Raw genomic sequence first — 20544 nt, forward strand, 5'->3', positions numbered from 1 at the left:
TGTGTGTGTGTGTGTGTGTGTGTGTGTGTGTGTGTGTTGTTCCCCTTATTACTATGTGATGGTTTTCCTTATTTCTTCTGGACATATTAATTTTGAAGTCTACTTTATCATCTATTAGAGTTGCTTAGCAGGTTATTTAGGGTTTCCATTTGCTTAATAGATGGACTTCTGTCTTTGGATGCCAACTCTATAGATATCGTTGCCAGTAAAGTATTTTTCTGGAGACATTAGATTATTGGATCTTGTATCTTTATCAAATTAGCTAATCTGCCCCTCTTTGTTGGAAGTTGAGGTATTCACTTTTAAGGTTATTATGGAGATGGTTTGCCAATTCCAGGAATTTTGCTGGTTGTTTTTCTGGTTGGTTAGATTATTGTTTGTTCTATTCTTTCTTCATTGTATTAGTTTTAAGCCCTAGCTGATTAGCTAAGTTGTGAAGTTCTATCTTTTAGAGCAGTGGTTCTCAAGCTTCCTAATGCTGCAACCTTTTATACAGTGCCTCATGTTGGGATGACCCCAACCATGAAATTATTTTTGTTGGTACTTTGTGACTGTAATTTTGCTGTTATGAATTTTAATGAAAATATCTGTGTTTTCTGATGGTCTTAGGTGACCCCTATGAAGGGGTTATTCAATACCCACAAAAGGTCATAACACACAGATTGAGAACTTCTGTTTTAGAGGACCCTTGGTCCCTTGTTTTGTCATGTTTCTTATCTTTCTAGGTCTCAATTTGTACATACAATTGTTTCAATGTACCTAGTTTGGGGGAGATTTCTTATCAAAAAGTCTATTTTTCAAGAAAAATTTTAATGTTTAAGCTCTCAGAAATGTATATATTATTATATATTATACAGAACAATCCCCCCTCATACTTATCTATTCTTCTTGAGGGCTCAGTCCTCAATATCACTCAGATTATAAACAAGCTGCTGTAAGAGCCAAATGTAGAAGATACAAAAATACATTTAAAATTGACTAAGGCTCCCAATACATCACCAATAGGGAAAAAAAAGAACTTGGAAGAACCATGTCAAATGTGCTCTGAAAAGAATGAAACAATAGGAAAAGCAAAAAGCAAAAGCAGAGGTAATGTAAGCAGGGCAATGTAAAATAAAACCAAAACATTACTAACCATAAAGAAGCAAAAGGAAAGGAAAATAGAAATGATTGCTCAATAAAAGTGAAAAAGTGATTAAATGTAATTAGATAACCACATAAGGAAGAATTAAAAGCATAAATATTTTTAATACAATAAAGCAAAAGTACTACTAAACTGTAGTAATAACAATAATGAAGGTGAGCCCTAAGGAACTACATAAACTGAATGTTAGCATGGCTATTTCCTGGGCCACAGAGCCTTGGAGCCTTCCTGTTGCACACAGTGTGGGGTAGGGTCAGTGTACTTTTGTCTTTCCTGCGATGACACTGTATCAAGTCTGTATTTGACAAGTGTCTGACATTTTCCATTTCCTAGAGCTCTCTCCACTTTGGTTGCTCCCTTCTTTACATATCAGGGGTCTCTACTGCTCACAGGGAGCTATGTGTTCTGTGAGTTAGACAAGTTCCCTCACCCTTCCCAAACTCCTCATGCTATCCAGCCCTAGGACAACTAATCCTCTATCTACCTAGGGAATGTTTCCCAAGCTCTTTCCAAGTGTGGGGAGGAATCATAGCCCTGAAATTAATGTAGAGAAAGGACCTATCTTTGTACTTTCAGGTGCTTCTAGGTATTAGCCACCCACCCAGGGGGCTGCATCTCAGAGTTCTTGGGCTACACAGTGGTAGGTAGAGTTTAGAGTGGTTGCAGGATATAGTCCATCTGGTGACTTAGGCTGAGGGCTACCAACTCCAGTGCTACTCTTTCTCATCATAATGACTGCAGTTTCAGGTTGTCTCCCCCACTTTCATAGCTTCTCAATAAGGTTATCTCTGATTTTGGGACTGTGGTGGGTTAAATTTAGGCCTCCCGGCTATGGTTGCCATGATTACTTAGAGCCCAGCGTAGCTCAATTTTAAACAATGGGTTCTCTCTCGAGACAGTACCAGCCCTTGACCTTTAAGCCATACACAGTGGTAAAATGGATTCCCTTACTGTGTTTGGCCTGTCCCTGAGAGGGGTTGCTGTCTTACCAAAATCTACAAATTGATTTGAGACTTGTGAAGGTTGTAGGCTTTTCCTGAAGGTATGACTACCAATCTTTTCTCATCAGAGCCATCGATCTGACTTTTGAATGAGGTTTTTCCTCTCCTCCCCCAAGTAAGAAATTCTATGGCTTGAGCTTAGTGTAACTCAGTTTCTTCATAATGGGACCTTATCTGGGGTTTTTGTTGTTGTTATTGTTGTTGTTTTGTTTTGTTTTGTTGGGTGTTTTGTTTTTTTTTAACCTTTGAGATGTTTTATCAGCACCTTTGTGAACTTCTAAAGCTCTTTTTTCCTTTATTTCTCTCTCTCCTTTCTCTCTCTCACTTCTCTTTCTTTCTTTCTTTCTTTCTTTCTTTCTTTCTTTCTTTCTTTCTTTCTTTCTTTCTTCAGACTCATGTCTGTTTCTCCCTGCACTGGTTCATCTCCTAAATGGGGTAATAAAAGAGGCAGTTTCCAGTTTTCTATCTTATCTAGAAATCTCAACTACTTGCTTAAATTCTTATTTAAAAAAGGGTAAGACATGGTATTAGTAGTTAGCATTTACTGTATACCAGACACCAAAGAAATACACACACACACACACACACACACACACACACACACACACACGAACTGAATGTCATGATAATACCCATTTTAAAGATTGAATACTTGAGGCAAAGCATTTACAAGGGCAGAATTTGAATCTAGACATCTGAACATTGGAGTTCAAATTCTTGATCACTGTGTCATTCTCCTTCTCTAAATCATATCATCTCACTAATTTAAGTATTATTGTTGTGTCTATTCATGTCTTTAGATATCTTTATATAAACTGTAAAATGGGACAGATGAGAGCATTTCCCCTCTCCTAGGCTCTTTTCACCTAGTCTTCTTTCTTGGTTTCACAAGCTTTGGCAGATTTCTAGCTTCTCTGTGAATGAGAAGGACTGCACAGGGTTCTTTATGAAAGGAAAGATCTAAGGCAGCTTGGGTATTCATTTCATAACTGTGCAAAAGTGCAGCTATTGCTGGACCGACTTGGCATGACAAGGCTGGATTATGCTGAGAAGAGAGGAAATAGTAACAGAAGCTTTAGCATTATTTGTGTGTGTGTGTGTGTGTGTGTGTGTGTGTGTGTGCGTGCGTGCGTGTGTGTGTGTGTGTGTGTGTGTGTGTGTGTATGTGTATGCTGCTTTCATTGAGCTAAAGAATCTCCACATACCTGGAAAAGGTCTTACTGGGCAATGTATCTATGAGGGTCTCCAGATGGGCATCTGAAGCAGTAAGCTGAGTAAGACATTGGCCACTGGGCCTGGAGAGATGATTTAGCAGTTAAGAGCACTGCCTGCTGTTCAAAAAGACATGGGTTCAATTTCCAGTTCAATCACCACCAGCTGCAACTCCAGATCCAGGGGATCCAACCCACAGACACTACATGCATGTGGAACACAGAAATGGGAAAACACCCGTACATATAAAAAAATTTTAAATAATATTTAGTTTAAAAGTAAGTTGGACCAAAGTAGTTGGACAGCATCCAATCCATTGAGGACCTAACTTTAATAAAATCAAAATATGGAAAAATAACAAATTTGCTCTCTGCTTGAGATGGCACATCTATTGCCTTCTGCCCTCAGATATCAACACTGCTAGATCTCTGGCCTTCAGACTTACAACAAGACTGCAGAGGCTAAAAAGTCCTATGGCCTGCAGTCTACAAGCAATAGCCTAGGAAATTTCATGGTCCTCGTCCAAGTATGAAGGCTACGGATCACCAGTGTTAGAGGCAGAGGTAAATACCAGCTCAAAGAGAACAAAATTATCCATCCTTTACCTTCTGCATCAGGATATCAACATTTTTGAAGATCTATACCAGTCATGGCCAAAGTGTTGGCTCAGTCAACCCTGGGCTCTTCTGAAGACAGGCTCAGAAACATACCTAAAGTCATGTCTGACCTGCAATCTGGGCATCCTTTAGTTTAGTCAACATCACCTACATTAACCATCAAGTTCACTAAAAGTTACACATTGTTACACAAATATTTTAATTGGAAAAATAAGTCCTGCCGGAACTCTTCAGTCAACAGGTATAGAAAGCGCTAAGGTATTTCCTTCTTTAGGGAAATTTGTTTCTTCTGTATCCCTCACATGTAATCCCCTTTTATCAGAAAACACATCAATCCTTAAAACCTAGAGTCTGGTCTGACTAATTTGGGCTGAATAATTACCCATTGGGGTCCCTTCTGTATGTGTAAAGTACAAACAGCAGCTCACACGATGCTGTTTGGTATATGTTCTTGCTCACTCAGAGAAAATACTTGGCAGTGTAGCTACTTGAGGCAGCACATACATTTTGAAGTCCGGTGTGGTTCTGCCCCTTCTAGTGGTTTACTGTGAGCAGGGCTGAGCTATTTCTATAAATTGGACAGTTAGAAGCTAGATGTGCTCAGTAGTCAGGACTGAGAATAATACCAGTTTGGAAAGTGTCTTTTATAAACCACAGTACAACACTAGTCTGTTTTCCTTCACACGACCCTTTGGTGCATGGTAGCCAGAGTGACGCCTGCGTCCTGTTACCCCAGGTCCTGGAGAACCATGGAAGCCATTTGAAAAGCACAATGAAAGCGATGGAGCCAGCTATGTGTCTGCTATCTAGTAAGGGAATGTGTGACAGTCAGGGAATAGAATCCATGACAGCAAGTTCTCTGAACAGTCACAATGTCCCCTTGCCCTAGCCCCAAGTTAGGAACAGATAAAATGCTTCTCTGAGCTCACATTTTCTAGACACAAGATGAGTGGCTAACCTCTACAAAATGTAGTGTTCTATGCTTATGTGTAAAGGGCTCCCTACTTCCTTTGCTGAGCCTTCCAGTCTTGTAACTATTTGATCATTCATGAACGAGTAAGTGAATATGTAATTCAAATCTGTTCAAAGATAGCAATGCTGAGGCCACTTAGGCGAACCTGAACGAATGATCAGGTTCCTGGCTCTCTTCTCTCCATCTGAAAAACAGGCTGCTGTGAGAATAGTGAGGATCTGTGGAGGATGTGGAGTCATCCTTATGGCTCCTGTGTTTCAGAGTGATGCTGACGTGATGTACTCTTTGATCTTGCCTTCCATGTGCCACAGGATCGATAAACAAATAAGCAGGTTCCGGAGATGGTTACCCAAGAAGCCAATGAGGCTGGACAAGGAGACACTGCCAGATCTGGAAGAGAATGACTGCTACACTGCCCCTTTCAGCCAGCAAAGGATCCATCAGTGAGTGTTCTGTGGGAAAGCCAGCATCTTACTAAGGATGTACAGCATGATAGAGCCTCTGCCCTGTGGGAGGGACAATGTAGAGGCCATTCCTCTTGACTCTTTTGTCCCTGTCCTTTTTTTTTTCTATCAATTAAGGGAGGCTGTAACAACAATCCTACCATCTCAGGTGGCTTAAAGTGACCCAATGTTTTTTTTTTGTTTTGATTTTATATCCATGATTGGTAAATAATCCTTTCCACAGCAATTCAGAGACCCAGGGTCTTTCTGTCTTGTGGATCTGTCAGTTCCCAGTGCTCAGAGTCCAGACAGAGGAAGTGGCTTAAACCTTTCATGCGGAGTAAAGGTTTCCCTTGTTTTGCTTGCTTTTATCACAGTTTGCCACTGAGTTCTCTTTTCGTTCAGCATTTCACCAAGTTATCACAGGAAGAGCTATGTTACCTGGCAGCCTACTTGCCAGCTCATCTATCAGTCTCACAACAGTAATTTGTCACTTTGGGCATGTAGGCAGAAAGAAAAAGTTGGCTGAGTAATAGCCTGGAAAGAATTCCAATGGTGATCAAGAATTGCTCCGAACTTCCTAAGATTCCTTGGGGTGGGGGGAGGTGATGGAAGGCAGGGTAGGTGGAGGCAGAGGAAAGCATACCAAAGGCTGTAAACAACAGGCGGTGGACTCCCGGGTCTCCCAAAGAGAACATTAGTCAGGTCATTCCAGCTTACATTCAGACAGACTTTGAATTTCCTGACCATCCCTGTGCCCAGTGTAGTGACGGCTTCAGTAAATATGACTTACCTGAGAGGCAGAAAGGGCTGACAGATCCTTTTTTAAAAAATGGGTTGCCAATTTTGATTATTTTAAAAAATGTAAACCAAATGACAGTTGTCAAGAGGTGCAGGGACTGCATGGTGAGTGCATGTTTAGCAACAGAAAATCAATTAAACTGCGGGAGCAAAGGAGAGAAGGAAAATGATGCATAGATAGATGGTCTGCATCAAAATGTGTCTTGCTGGGAAAGATCAATGCAATGCAATGGAAGCCATGGGAAAGCCTGTGAAACAGGCAAGCCCTGCATTCCCACAGGTCTGATTGATACCAACCCAGCCTCATTAGTTCAACATATAAAACATGAAGCTCATAGCCCCAAAGCCTCCATGGAAATCAGTAATCAGATAGTACTCGCTATTAATCCAGAGATCAGGATCTCTGGGTATTTTGTCCAAGGAGATGAAAGCAGGCATGTTGTGTTGTGTTGTGTTTTGTTGTGTTGTGTTTTGTTTTGTTATGTTTTGTTTTGTTTTTTTGCATTTAGTTTAAATCCTGGAAGGTCTTTTAGACAAGTAATTGTTGTTTTAATCCTTCACAAGTGGAGACTGATTTGCTGCCACATTTTGCCTTTGCTTCTTAGCTGACTGAAAGCATGCATGGCACAGTGTAGAAGGAGCTCAAAGTTTTGATAATGGGTACATGCATGGATAGGTGCGTGAATAGATGGATAGATGTGTAGATGGAAGGATAGAGTGGATAAGTGGATGGATGGATGGATGGATGGATGGATGGATGGATGGATGGATGGATGGATGGAGTGGAGTAGATAAGTGGATGGATGGATGGATGGAGTGGATAAGTGGATGGATGGATGGATGGAGTGGAGTAGATAAGTGGATGGATGGATGGATGGAGTGGATAAGTGGATGGATGGATGGATGGATGGATGGGAGTAATTAGTGAACTATATGGACTATGGAAGTTTTAGGTTACTTTAAGGGACTGAAAGGTATGCCACCAAGTCTTCTCACCTGCATGTTCCTCATACCCTTGTGTTAGATAATGTTATTCACCAAGTCTCGCAAACTTAGAATCATCTAGATACAAACCAGTGTTACTAGAGATCATAAGTGAGGATAATATATTGGTAAGTGTTTTTAAATATATAACAATTAAAGTATGAGAGCATATGATGATAGTAGTACTCCACAGTCTCACATACTTGAGAAGCCTTTGACACATTTGCAAATCAAGTCAGTGGATGAATATTAGTACAGCAGTCACTAATTCAATGTCTGCACCTTTCCAGGCATTATCCGAGTATATACCAAATAACACAGTCTTGACTGTAGCCTGGTAATATATACTATACGTTAAACAACTGCAACTAGCCCAGTAGGTGCATCTTAAAAGGGGCATGGCAGTGCTCCATATTTGGAAAGATATTAGCAAGTGATGGAAGTTGACTACAAAGAAAATGATTCACATGGATATAGACGTGACCAGCTAGGTAAAGAAGGAAATATATTCTAAGAAGATGAGAGGTTCATATAGGAAAGAGCACAGACATTAAACATGGTGGAGTGTTTGGGAAACCACAAGTAGGTTTCTGTAAGTATTTATGAGAATATGATTATAGGGTACACAGAGGGTCCAGCATTGTTGTTCAAAAACGGGGACCAACTTGCTGAAAATGAGACTTGAAGGAGGACAACTGAAAAAAAAAGGGGGGGGGGAGAGAGGCAGCTGAAATAAACATAAGGAGCAGAGTTCAGGAGAACCAAAAGAACAGAGGCATTTATTATCATGCCAATGGAACATAAAAAATTAATCATGGTCCTGAAGTATTATGGGTGGTGAGAATTTCTTTTTGTTTAAAAATCGTTGCGCCACATGGGTAACATCCCTTGGATTGGTGTGTAAAAGTAAGATGTGAAGAATGTTGGCTGCCAACTTGAAAACAGTTACTGGTATAATTAGAAAACAAAACTCCCTAAAGATGTTTTGAGGATGATATTAATGAGCTTAATTTAATCAGAAATAGCTGTTTAATGAGTTCTGGGAGCTGTTGCATGATCCCAGCTTTCCCCATGCATACCAAGGACTCACATGATGTGTCGACTTTGCAGAACTTTCTCATTGTGTTCTTGCTGGAGTCAAATGATGAGAATGATGAGAATTGCAATCATGAATGTGGCATATAAAGTAGAACTGGAACTTTAATGACTCATGATCAAAATAGGAAAGTGTCTTAAAAATCAAACACCCTTTCAATAATTCCCTCATCTGTCTCCTATACATGTGTTTTAGCTGTGCTGAGCTCTGACCTCTTTAAGTCACCTTCTACTTTTCTGTTCCCTCCTACACTTGTTCTTCCTTCTACCTGGAGTAACCTTTCCCTTAGACTCCCATCTTTCAGGATCTACTAAAGGCATTTCTCCCAGAAAACTTTCCACGGTATCTACTGTTGATTTTGAGTACACTGCAACCTTCCATGTCTTGGTGACATCTTTCTTTTCCTTGGTTAGTGTGGTATGTTTTCATTGCTTTCTCTCAAACTACCAGTTCCACCATTTTCAAATCCCATAGTAAATGCTTACTGTGATTTGTTCAGTGAGAAAAATAACTGAATACATAAAACTGATAACAGAATGTGTGGATGAAGAACAGGTGCTCTGGAATCAGCAGACCGCACACTCACCTGAAGGTTCTTCTCCACATGGACCACCTCTATCATTCCCTGTGTCGGCACATGGCACCTACGCTTATTCAGTTGTTGGCAGTCAATATCATATTCACTGTAAATTCATATGATGTATTGATAAGTACATCCAATAGCCTCTTTCATAGCTCTTGTGAGTTAGCCTGTGGATTATTTCTAACTATTCTCATCCCACTGTCAAGAGCAGAGTATGCAGAAACAGCTTGTGCTTGTTCACTGTCCTCTCCAATCCCTCTTTCCCATTACTCTCTCAGGCTTTAGTAACCATCATTCGACTCTCAGCTTTCTTTAGATTCTCAATATATAACATGGTTGTGAATTGTGCCAAGTTTCAGAGCTCAGCATCTATATTTTTTCCTAGAGAAGCCACCCTGACCCCTTTACTTTCTGTCAGTCATTCTGAAGATCAGATATAATTTGTTCTATCCTCTTTAAGAAACCTATTTTTAGAAACCATAAGAATCTGGTTTGACTGTGGTAGACAAGTCCATTTAAGCATTAATTTATTCCTCTTCACCTCTTTCCTGAGGATGTTTCTCTGCTTAAGTAGCCCGCTGCCCTTTATAATGAAAATGGCATTAGCAGAAACATCCTTGAGACAATTGCTTTGTAAGGTCAATACCTATAATAAAGATTTTCTATGGGTACTAGATATGAAAAAGGAGATGAGAGTCCTGTTACTTTTCATAATGCATATGCAGAGTTTTTCAGGAAATGGGTCTATTTTTGAATTGGCTTTTAAAAAGTATGCTAGGTACAGATAGGAATATTTCCCCATTTTTCCTTATGTTTACCATTGCCAGCATTGATACATTTCTTTAGTTTATATCCTCTTAGAGTTAGGGGCAATCAGGTACAAATTATAAACTAGTACAATGCATAAGACAAGAATATCCGCCAAGAACTATTCACCGCACAAATTGTTGGATACTCATGTTGAACTGTCACCTTCAAAGACTACACCGATACATTTTCTCATTTCCAACAACGAGATCAGTGCTAATTTGGTATATCTACTATAGGCAATTCCTATATAGGAACAAGAGGACAGGACTGAGCCAGAGAGCCTAGCTTCACAGGATCCATACCCTGAAATCAATGGTATCTAAATAAGTCTTCAGGAATTCTTTACCTCCATGTTTCTCCTGATTTAAAATGTGGGTAATGACCATATCTAGCTCATATGAGTATCACAGAGATCAAATCAAAGTATGTCAGCAGACTCCAGAGCAGATCTATTTCTTGGCCTTCACTAACTTCTAGGGGCTGTGGCATTCCTAATTTATGCCCCTCCCCCTCAAGCATTACATCATTTTGACCTGGATTCTGTTATCAACTCTTCTTCGCTGATATTTGTCCTCCTTTTCCATTTCTAGGTATCCCTGTGATTACATTAGGTCCACCTGGAAAACTCAGAAGAATATCCCTGTCTTAGTCTGCTTTATATTGTAGTAAAAAGATAACTGAGCCTGAATCTGTGTGAGAAAGGAGAGAGAGAGAGAGAGAGAGAGAGAGAGAGAGAGAGAGAGAGAGAGAGAGAGAGAGAGAGAGAGATTCATTTAGCTCACAGTTCTAGAAATCCAAGACCTAGAGTTGGCTTCCAGTCGAGGGTATCTTAGTAATGGAGTAATATCTAGACACATGGTAGTGAAGAAAACTCGAGGTAATGGAGAAAGAACAGGTTTGTTCTTTTGTAACAACCTACTCTCATGAGAACCATTCCACTGCCACTTCTCAAGACCTCCTCTAAAAGGTTCAGACACTTTTTTAATATCATGACATTGGTTCTCAAACCCCACTTAAACCATAGCATCCTCAGCCTTCAAGTCAGCCAATGAACACCCTTGATTTTATCTGCAACACAATTCCTCTTTACCGTACAGATTGACAAATTCTAGAGATTAGGATGCAGACATGCATATGTGGAGTCCACCCTTGCATAGCCAGTCCACAAAATGCCAAGGTTTGGGGATAAAGGAAAAGCTTGGTGGCAGCAGCAGTGGGACCTATAGGCCAGGGGTGTGATGAAGGTGCTCGGGAGACTTTCTGACTTGAACTGGAATAGAATCACTTCAAATGAACTTGGTCCTCAGCATTTCAGATACGTTCATATGTATTAGTACTACATTCTGAGTTGTCTCTTAAATCTTCACAGCATAGATATCTGAATATATTGATTGCTAGAGCAAATACTTTCTGCTGTAATTTTCCTTTCATGGCATTTGGAGTTTTTCTCTTCTTTTCATCGATCGAAAGTCTTAGGAGAATCCTTTAGGCAATGAGATACAAGATTGATTTCAGTAGGATTAATGTTCTTTTGGTACCCCAGTGACACAGAGCAGTCTCGGGACACTTGTTTTATTGCAATTCCTTTCTGGCATTAGGATCCTCGATATGCATGCTATTGAGGTTGCTCTGCAGGGGCACAGGGGACGTGGCTGTGCTCTTGAAAGTTTTAAGCTGACATGACAGTGAAGCAAGCCATAAGGCCTAAGGCTTGTGCTTCTGAAAATCATGTGGTTCCTTTCCAGTAGAGCCTAATGACATACAACTTAAGTTTAAGGATCAAAGGTATCACCTAATCATATAGGAAAAGCAAAGCTTTGGACGGCTGGGGGGTCTGAAGATAGGTGAATTATCTTAATGTTTGAAAAACCATCTGTTTTTGTGTTTTATGAATCTATTTTTTTCTAACATGATATTTTAATTAACTCCTTGAGGAGCTCACACAATGCACCCTGATCACATTTACACACAGCCAAAAACAAAGTAAAACAAAGCAAAACAAAACAAACAAAAACCCATCCACTTTGTTTTATCGGGGCATGGTAAAACTCTTCAGTGGCCTGCTCCTTAAATACAGTTGAGTCTTCCCCTCCTTTTCCCCTGCTAGAAACCATCTACTGTGCACAGAAACACTTCAACATCCTATCACAGTTTTTAAGCATTCTCTCTGATGGCTTCCTGTTTAGGCTGTTACAGTGCGGAAGTTGGGCTGGAATTAGGAGTTGTCATGGAAGTCTTCCATGTCCCTCTCTTCCACTCTTCCTTTTCTCCTTTCTCATACCTTCTCTATCACATACACACAACATAACGAATAATATGTTATTTCCAGATGTGTTATAAAAGATTGTTTCTCACCACGTGGAAGCCCATGCTCCATGCTCCTGTGGATCATGAAGAACAAACAATCTATTTCAGCAGGGGTATCAATAACTGCAGAAACACAGTTGAGAAAGAGGTGTTAAATACAGAAATGTTGCAGATAGTGATTATTTCAATGACCAGTGACCCAGAACTTCATCTTAGAAATGCTTTTACACCTAGGGTCTTCATAGCCCCAATTCCTCACCCTGGACACTATACATAAGCCACCAGTTTTGTTTCCCACTCAAGAGTAAGGATGTAACCACTATAGGTTGCCTAGATTTTATTCTGTCACCTTCCATACTGATCAGCATCACCAGCAAATCTTTTTGGCCTTTGCTTCTCATTCTGAACTCACCGCCATCCCCATCTTGGAAATGGCCACAAACTCTTACACAATTAGGATGTCTTGTAAAAGTATCTTTTGTTCATCTGATGTAATTGTCTTCTCAGAGACATACTGACTCTGTCTGCTAACCTAGGCCTAGTCCTCGAAGCTTCTAACCCTTGTGAAATATTATCTGGGCCTAAAATGTTTTTGGTCTTTGAAACCTACTGCTGAATAAGCTCACACCTTCTAGCTCTTTCTGAACCCTGGATGGCTGGTCAACTCAGCTCTTTGGACTCAAAACTTCTCTACATGCTGACTAATTCAAACTGGCTTCTTTCAGCTTGACTAAATTGCTCTACTTGGCTTCATACTAACTTTTGACCATATGTTCTAATTTTCTGACTCCTTCTCATTCTCTGGTTCGTTCTGTCTTCACCTGTGTCTAGCTTGTTCTCTTTCTGCAACCTGTCTCTGTAAAACCACCCTTTCTTCTTCTCTCTGTCTGCACTGCTCTCTCTTAAGTAACCTCTCTTTTCTCTCTTTTCTCACGAGAGTAGGACATAAATTACTTTCAAACATGGGTACTTCTTTCTACAAACTAACTTTACTTTCATTGTGTGGGATTAAAAGTCTATAGTTAGGGTGTGTTTGTATTCCAATAGCCATGTTGCTCCTCATCTCTCTTGCTCTCCTGTTTTTCCTCACTGACACATTTGCCTACTAATGTCACAGATCATTTGCGAGACAACAGCCACTGATGCATGCAACACCTTTGCACATTTAGGAGGCACCCTCCTTCCTCCCAGATTCTCAGATCAGTGTGGGCAAGATTTTAATACACATCCCTGGTCCCTTTGGCCATATACTACCATACCAAGTACTAAGTGATACCCATGATGAAGCACTGCTTTCTTGTTTAACACCTTTCAATGTCTTTCCTGGGACTTCAGAATGAAGCTCAAACTTCTTAACATGACATAGAAAGTTGCTTTTTCAATTTCTTACTCTCTTCCCTCAGCTTTCAATGGTATACATTTTCACAATACAGACATAGAAGTTTTCTAAACATTCATTGGATGTTCATCCTTCCTGTAAGGTACACTCTCATTTCTTTCTGATGCAGTATTTTCTCTTCAGCAAAGACTTCATGTGTCATCTTCTTTATGAAATGTCTTATGTTTTATGCACATGATATTATCCTTCTGAGCTTGTTGGCATTTGTAGATGATTATTATGAATCTGATTATATCAGAACACAATTATGTGTGTCTGTATAGTGGACAAAGTACAATGCAGCATCCAGAATGACTACAAAGGAGTTCCAGTGTTTTATCTGCATTTCTCAAGAGATATAAAGGACAACCTTGGAAGAACAGCCATCCTTCCAAGGCAACTATTTTTATTTTTAAATAGTTTATTTACTTTTTATTATATTTTAAATTTTTTGACCTTTTGTTATACAAAATCTTACAAAACTTTGATAAAGGTAACAGTTTAGCACAGAGCATCCGACATGTCGCATTCATATTGTCCTATATACTACCCATCTGTGACGGAAAGCACCCACTGGCCAGAGGCTGTGTGAAATACATTCAAAATGCTCTACGGCTTTTCTTAAGAGTCATTTATAATCCCTTTCCCTCCTTCATGCCCTCCCTTCTTTGGGCATACCTTTTCCTTATCTCTGACACAAATACCCTTCCATACCAACCTTCTTTCTTCCATCCTTCAGCCTTCCTTCCTCCTTTATTATTCCTCCCAACACACAAGTCTCATTTGTTTTTCTCCTTCTTCATTTTATTTATTGATATGGCTTTTCCACCAGAGGGGAGAAAAAATCCATCCTTTTTAGGCTTTAACTCATAGGATTATCTTCTCTGGGTTAAAGGTTGACTCAGTCAGGTTCTACTAGGTTCTGCTGCAGTAAGTGTTAAGCTTCTAATCTCAATGGGCTCTCCCAATGATTGTTTCTTCCTCACATAACATATTAGCTGATACTCAGGTGTGGCTTGCTTCAAATATCATTTTTATTACAGTGCCTGACTGAAGAAGCAATCTGCATCTCAGAAATGCATTTTCATGGCAAAGAACAATATCACATTATCACTTCAACTCGTGGTCCATAAGCCAAAACAAGTGTTATGGCCAGGGATTGTATGAACAAGGTGAGGAATTGCACTCTCCCTCTAGGAAAGAGGATTACATGTCACAGGGCATGTGATTGTCATGAGAAAAAGCAATGCACTGGGGATCGGAATATTCATAGAACACCCCAAGTTAATTACTGTTGCCATGTCACGCTTATATAATGCCTTAGTCTGTGACCTCTTTTAGGGTTCAGATGATGTCATATATGATTTTTCTCTGTTTTTAACCTCCTAGTGTAATTTAGGAAAAAGGAACTTCAACAGAAGAGAGAAAACTTCTCTAAGGTAGAAATTAGACTTTCAATCAGGATATTTCAGAATTCAACTTTAGGAATGATTAGTCCTACTGGCCCTTGCCTGTAATTCCAGGACCTGGGAAGAAGAGTGAGAAAAGAGGAATGGCGGGAGTTTGATATCCACCTGGGCTACAGAAGGAGACTCTGACTCCACATGCAGATCGATAAAGAGACAAACAATAATCAAAGCCAGCAACCGCCTAGACTGTGTCTGTGTTCCATTAGATTAGCAAGAAGGAAGGGTAAGAGAGATGCTGCTCTTGTGGTTTCTGATTTAGAAGTGAAAGAGAAAAAAACATCTATCCCTGGAGTATGAGTATTTCTACTCATAGCTTCCTATCACGTTGGTATTCTATTCAGGAAGAGGAAGCATGGTGGTAGACAAGATAGATGTTAATGTGGGGAGTTGGGCAGATTCAGCATCACAAAAGAAACATTGAGGTCACACAAATAATAACTGTAGGAACTGAAGCCACAACTGCCCCTAAGGCTCATGGGATGAGAGAGAGAGAGAGAGAGAGAGAGAGAGAGAGAGAGAGAGAGAGAGAGAGAGAGACTGAGAGAGGCTGAGAGACTGAGAGACTAAATGATAAGGACCAGACAGGAAGGAGGGAGCTGAGCCCCAGAACTCCAAAGAGAAGAAGCTATCCTGCCCGTTCCAACATGCAAGGAACACAGAGAAGGGAGTCCAGTTTGGGAAATGCTTGTCTCAGAAAGCTGGAATCTGGATTCAATGTCCATTTCCAAGTTGAAGATATTGTAGCTAGGGCAGCATCAGCAGGAACGGGTAGGCCAGTGAGCAGTAGTGCCTGCATTGTTCTCTTATAATCTCCATGTAGTACCCACACTCAAAAAGCAAATCACAGCAAAGCTCGAGGGAAGTCCCAGAGATACCTTAATAAACAGTGTACTCCCTAATACCTATAATTTTGTAATTGAGACTTTCATTGTTTGAGTGAAGCCATCCTGGTTAAAATAAAAATGTCTATTGCAAAGATAAAATTTTTAATTCAATTCTTTATGTATACCCCCATTGTAAATAATTTAAAATAAACTTTAATGGAAAGAAGAGCTAAGGCAGGGATATTTTCACTATACCTAGAATAGTTAGAGACTGCCCTGAAAATAGCAGAAACGGGAAAGATGGAAACAGAATGATCAGAGAAAAAAAAATGCTACCAAATTCCAACTGCTGCAGGCACATGGCAGAGTTTCTATGGCTTTGCTGCTCCCAGCAATATAAAGGATCAGACAGATCTATCCCTGCGTCATCCCTTGGGACAACTGGGCTTTAGCAAAGGGAAACAAAACCAAGATCCATATCCAAGACTGGACAGAGGTGGACACCACTGTCTGTGTCACTGACTACTAAATTATACCCTGTCAACAGCATAGAGTATTTAAGTAGCATACTGCTATTGACTGAATTTCAGTTGCAGTTTAATTGGCAGAAGGCCAAGGGTCAGTCTTATTTGTATTTTTCTGGTCTAAGATTAAATAGAAAACTGCCTTTTGTTTCCAAACTTACTTTACAGATTATTTTTTTTAAAGTCCTTTTTTTTTTTTTCATTCTGATTTTCATTTAAATACTAACTAAAACTAACCTCTCATAAACTTGAATACAGCAACTTCTCATTGGTCATATTAACCAGTTTAGTCAGCATTCAGTTCAGTTCAGTGGCAGGCCTGGGGTGATAGTGGGCCAAGATAAATTAATCACACTTTCCACTATTGGTTAAGTTTAAATAAACTCTGGTTCAAAGCCAGACTCTTCAGTCATTTGGATGAGGACTCCTGGCACCCGCTCTGCATATCACAACACAGCTTTATGAGCTTTCGTTGCAGTAAATAATGTGAAAGCCAGTAACACAGGGCAGGTACATGCTCAATAAATGCCATCCTTGTCAATGGTGTCAATGGAATGTGATATGCAAATAATAACAATCACACAGACACACAGACACACACACACACACACACACACACACACACACACACACACACACACACACACACACACACACACACACACACACACACACACACACACACACATCTTTTTTGTGGCCCAGTCTTAAAGGTAAGATAGATCTGACACATTAGCAGCTTAAGAGGCAACACTCTCTGTCCCTCTGCTCTTCTCTCTTCTGTTGCATTCTTTCATCCTCCCCTGCCTTTAATTCCTCTTCATGACTCTATCTCTTCTAGGATCTAAATTATAATCTACCTCCCAGTTCTTCAGAACACTAGGCCCAAGTTAAAAATACTATGAATTACCGACAGATTTCCAACCTCTGGCCTGACTGAGAAATGCTCTCTTGTTAAGTATGTGACTCTTTAAAATATCTATTGAACTAACCAAATGGTTTGCCAACCTCTCCCTACTGTCACATGTTATGTTTACATACAGAGAAGAGAACCTTGTGTGCTCTTGTTCTTCCAGAAAACACATTAGAATACACCAAAGAAAATGATCCTTAAAAGGTCCCTTAAACCCATTCCAATTTGAAAAACAGCTCCCAAATTTATGGGAATAACAGAGCTTACCATTGATCAAGTCATGTTACAATGTTATATAAATGAGTGATTTAGATACCAAATTTGACTGCTGGCTTTTTTTGAGACCTGCCTAAGCATACTTCATATTATTTTTGTTTCTGTGCATTTGTGCATCTGAAAATACTTCATTAAGAGAAAAAAAATCACAGGACCTGATTTCAAAATAACAGATTGATCTGGAAGTCTTTGAATTGTAATGGTCAACTATCCTTACAGGAAGTAACGAATCGAAATCTCTTAGTAAAATCATTATATTACCATAGATAAAACAATGTGTCCACAGGTACACCCCGCCCGCCATTTCCTCCTCCTCAAGTACCCTTATGACATGAGTGGTTTTCTTGTCTTTATTCAAAAATAAGGATTTAGAATAGAGTCTTTCAACCCACAGGTGTTGCATAGCAGGCGTTCTACAGATCAGACATTTACATTATGATTTATAACAGTACCAAAAAATGAAGTTATGGAATAGCAATTAAATAATTTTATGGTTGGGGTTAACCACAACATGAGCTGTATTAAAGTGTCACAGCTTTAAGAAGTTTGAGAACCACTGACTTTGATGGTTACAGGAGTTTCTAAGTTCAAATAAATAGTGCTTACCCCAAATGCTGCTTGCTTTTAACATATACTGAGAAAGTAGATATTACTAGATTCCATCTTGATGTCATCTCCCCATCTTAATGTTTTAACAGGTCTGTGTTTCTTAGGAGGAAAAAAAAAACCACCGGAAGCTCCAAGCGATTTTGAAAATATTATAGGCTAGATCAAATATGTTTAGAGGCTTGTAAAAAAGTAGATTCTGTCTATCCAGGGAGGTAGATCAATAATCTCCATAGAGTCCCCTTCCAGTTAGAGCCAGCCTCAGTCTGTCTAATCAATGGTATAAAACACTGAGTCTTAAAAGCAGCACTAGTTACTGGGAGAATTCTGACTGTATATCACAGTAGGCGTCTTAGTTTTCAAAATAATTCTATTTTATTTGTTTTACATCACGACTGCAGGGTCCCCTTCTTCCTTTCTTCCCAGACCCTCTCCCCACCTACTCCTCTGCTTCTCTTCAGAAAGGGGCAGGCCTCCCGTGGATATCAATCAGCCATGACATCAAGTTGTAATAAGACTAGGCACTTCCTCTCCTATTAAGGCTAGATGAGGCAACACAGAAGGAGGAAAGGATCTTATAACTTTAGATATCTTGGGCAAATATACAACTAAGAAACCTCATTCTTTCCTTCTGTCCCTTTCTCTCTTCCTCCCTCCCTGTCGCCCTCTAAGTAAAATTAAAATTACTTAGATCCTGGACTGTGAAATGGTCCTACAAGATTGCCTGTTTCTCTTCCAAGCTAGTTGGCCTAAAATTTGTCAATGTTTGTTTGTCATTTCAAAATAAACCCAACATCTGGATGGATCTTTGTGCTGCTGTTTTGAGTTCCTTCCATTTATTACTGTTCTGCCCTTTATTATATATTTCTGTCTGGTATTTGAGAATTTGACTTGTTCCTATTTCTTAAAGACAGTGATACATCATTAAGTTATTTGAGGTTTCCCTGCTTTTACTATAGGCACTTACAGCGATAAATGTCCCTCTTAACACTGCTTTCCTTGGACTCCATAGGTTCTGATATGCAGCATTCTGATTCTAATTCAATTCTAGGAATTTTTAATGCTCTATTATTTCAACTATAACTTCAGTTACTAAGAAATTTATTATTATTTGGTTTCCATGTTGTTAAATATAATTGCTTTAGTTTTTCTAACAGTTGATTTCTTCTTTTTAACTATGATTTGATATGATGCAAAAATTACTTCAATTTTGAGTGTGTCTCTTTAGAAAAAGGGTTAAAATATTTTTTAGACTTATTCGTTATTTTATTTTATTTTATTTTATTTGTATAAGGGTTTTGCTCACATATACATATATGCACCACATGAGTTCCAGGTGCCTATGGAGGTCAGAAAAGGACATTTGGTGACCTAGAATTTGAGTTACTGATGGTTGTTAGCCACCATATAGATGCTGGGAACAAAACCTGGATCATCTACAAGAGGACCAAGTGCTCTTAACCAGTGATCCATCTCTCCAGTCCTTTGGTGTGTTTCTTTAAACTTGCTTTAAGGCCTAAAAATGACATTTTGAGGAAAACTCAATGTGTTAGTGGAAAAAACTGTATATCCTTCAGCTATTGAGTATGGTGCACCATTGGTGTTTACTGGATCCATTTGGTTCTTTGTGAGCATTTTGTTTTGATGCTCTTCTACTGGTAAGAGTGGGGTATTGAAGTCTCCCATTATTGCTGTGTTGGACCAATCATTACTTTATATTCCATGGTGTTTGCTTCATAAAAGTAAATTCTACAATATTCAGATCATATGTGTTTATGATTGTTATATTTTCTTGAGAAACTGTTCCCTTCAGCAATATATAAAATCATACTTGTATCATCTGACTAATTTTGACTTTAAAAGTCTGTTTTATTGGATATGAATATAGCTACTCCTGTCTGTTTTCAGAATTAGTTTGCTGGAATAGCCTTTGAGCCTTTTTACCTTCTGTGTGTGTATGTTTTGCTGGGGAGATGAATTTCTTGCAAGCAGGAATTTGTTGGATACTAATGTGACCCAGCCAGACTGAACGGTTACTAGAAGAACCAGGACTATTTACAGCCAGGGTTGCTAATGTAAGTTATATACAAATGCCTATTGTTTTGTTGTATTTTCTCCCTCTGTGTACCTTTTAATGATCTATGTTCATTGCTTTCTCCTTTATTTAACACAGAAACTTGATGGTTTTCTGAGTCAGTACTGTCCAGCTCTTTCCTATTTCCCCTCGGTTGATCTATACTTATGAGATATGCTCATTTTTTTTTCCTTCTGGCTGTATTGAGGATTGAACCCATGGCCTCCTGCATGTGTGACGAGTGCTCTACAAATGAGCTAAAGTCCCATTTCCTTCTGCCGAGACTTCATCATTCCCCCTACTTCCCATGCTTTAAAGGTTATGTTTTTCTTGCTTTCTCTTCTAGGTATAAATTTTCTAAGGTATCATCCAGTGTTCTGTCAGCATATGCTTTTCTTGGCAAGTCTTTACTTCTCCATTGATTCTGGAGGACATTGGTGTAATCTGCAATCTAAGTTAGCACAGCTCATACACGCACACACACACACACACACACACACACACACACA

The 20544-nt window shown here is 39.4% G+C and overlaps 1 protein-coding gene across 4 annotated transcripts in view; it reads left to right on the forward strand.

The window, feature by feature from the left end:
- Positions 1–20544, forward strand: part of Ano4 (anoctamin 4) — a 289902-nt gene that overhangs the window by 189276 nt on the left and 80082 nt on the right. For all 4 annotated transcript variants that reach the window (XM_021204624.1, XM_021204627.1, XM_029542512.1 and 1 more), the window contains one exon: positions 5259–5390. In XM_021204624.1, coding sequence (XP_021060283.1) covers positions 5259–5390 — 132 coding nt within the window. The remainder of the gene's footprint in view (positions 1–5258; positions 5391–20544) is intronic.

This window comes from Mus pahari, chromosome 9 (genome assembly GCF_900095145.1).
Source record: "Mus pahari chromosome 9, PAHARI_EIJ_v1.1, whole genome shotgun sequence".
NCBI lineage: Eukaryota > Metazoa > Chordata > Mammalia > Rodentia > Muridae > Mus > Mus pahari.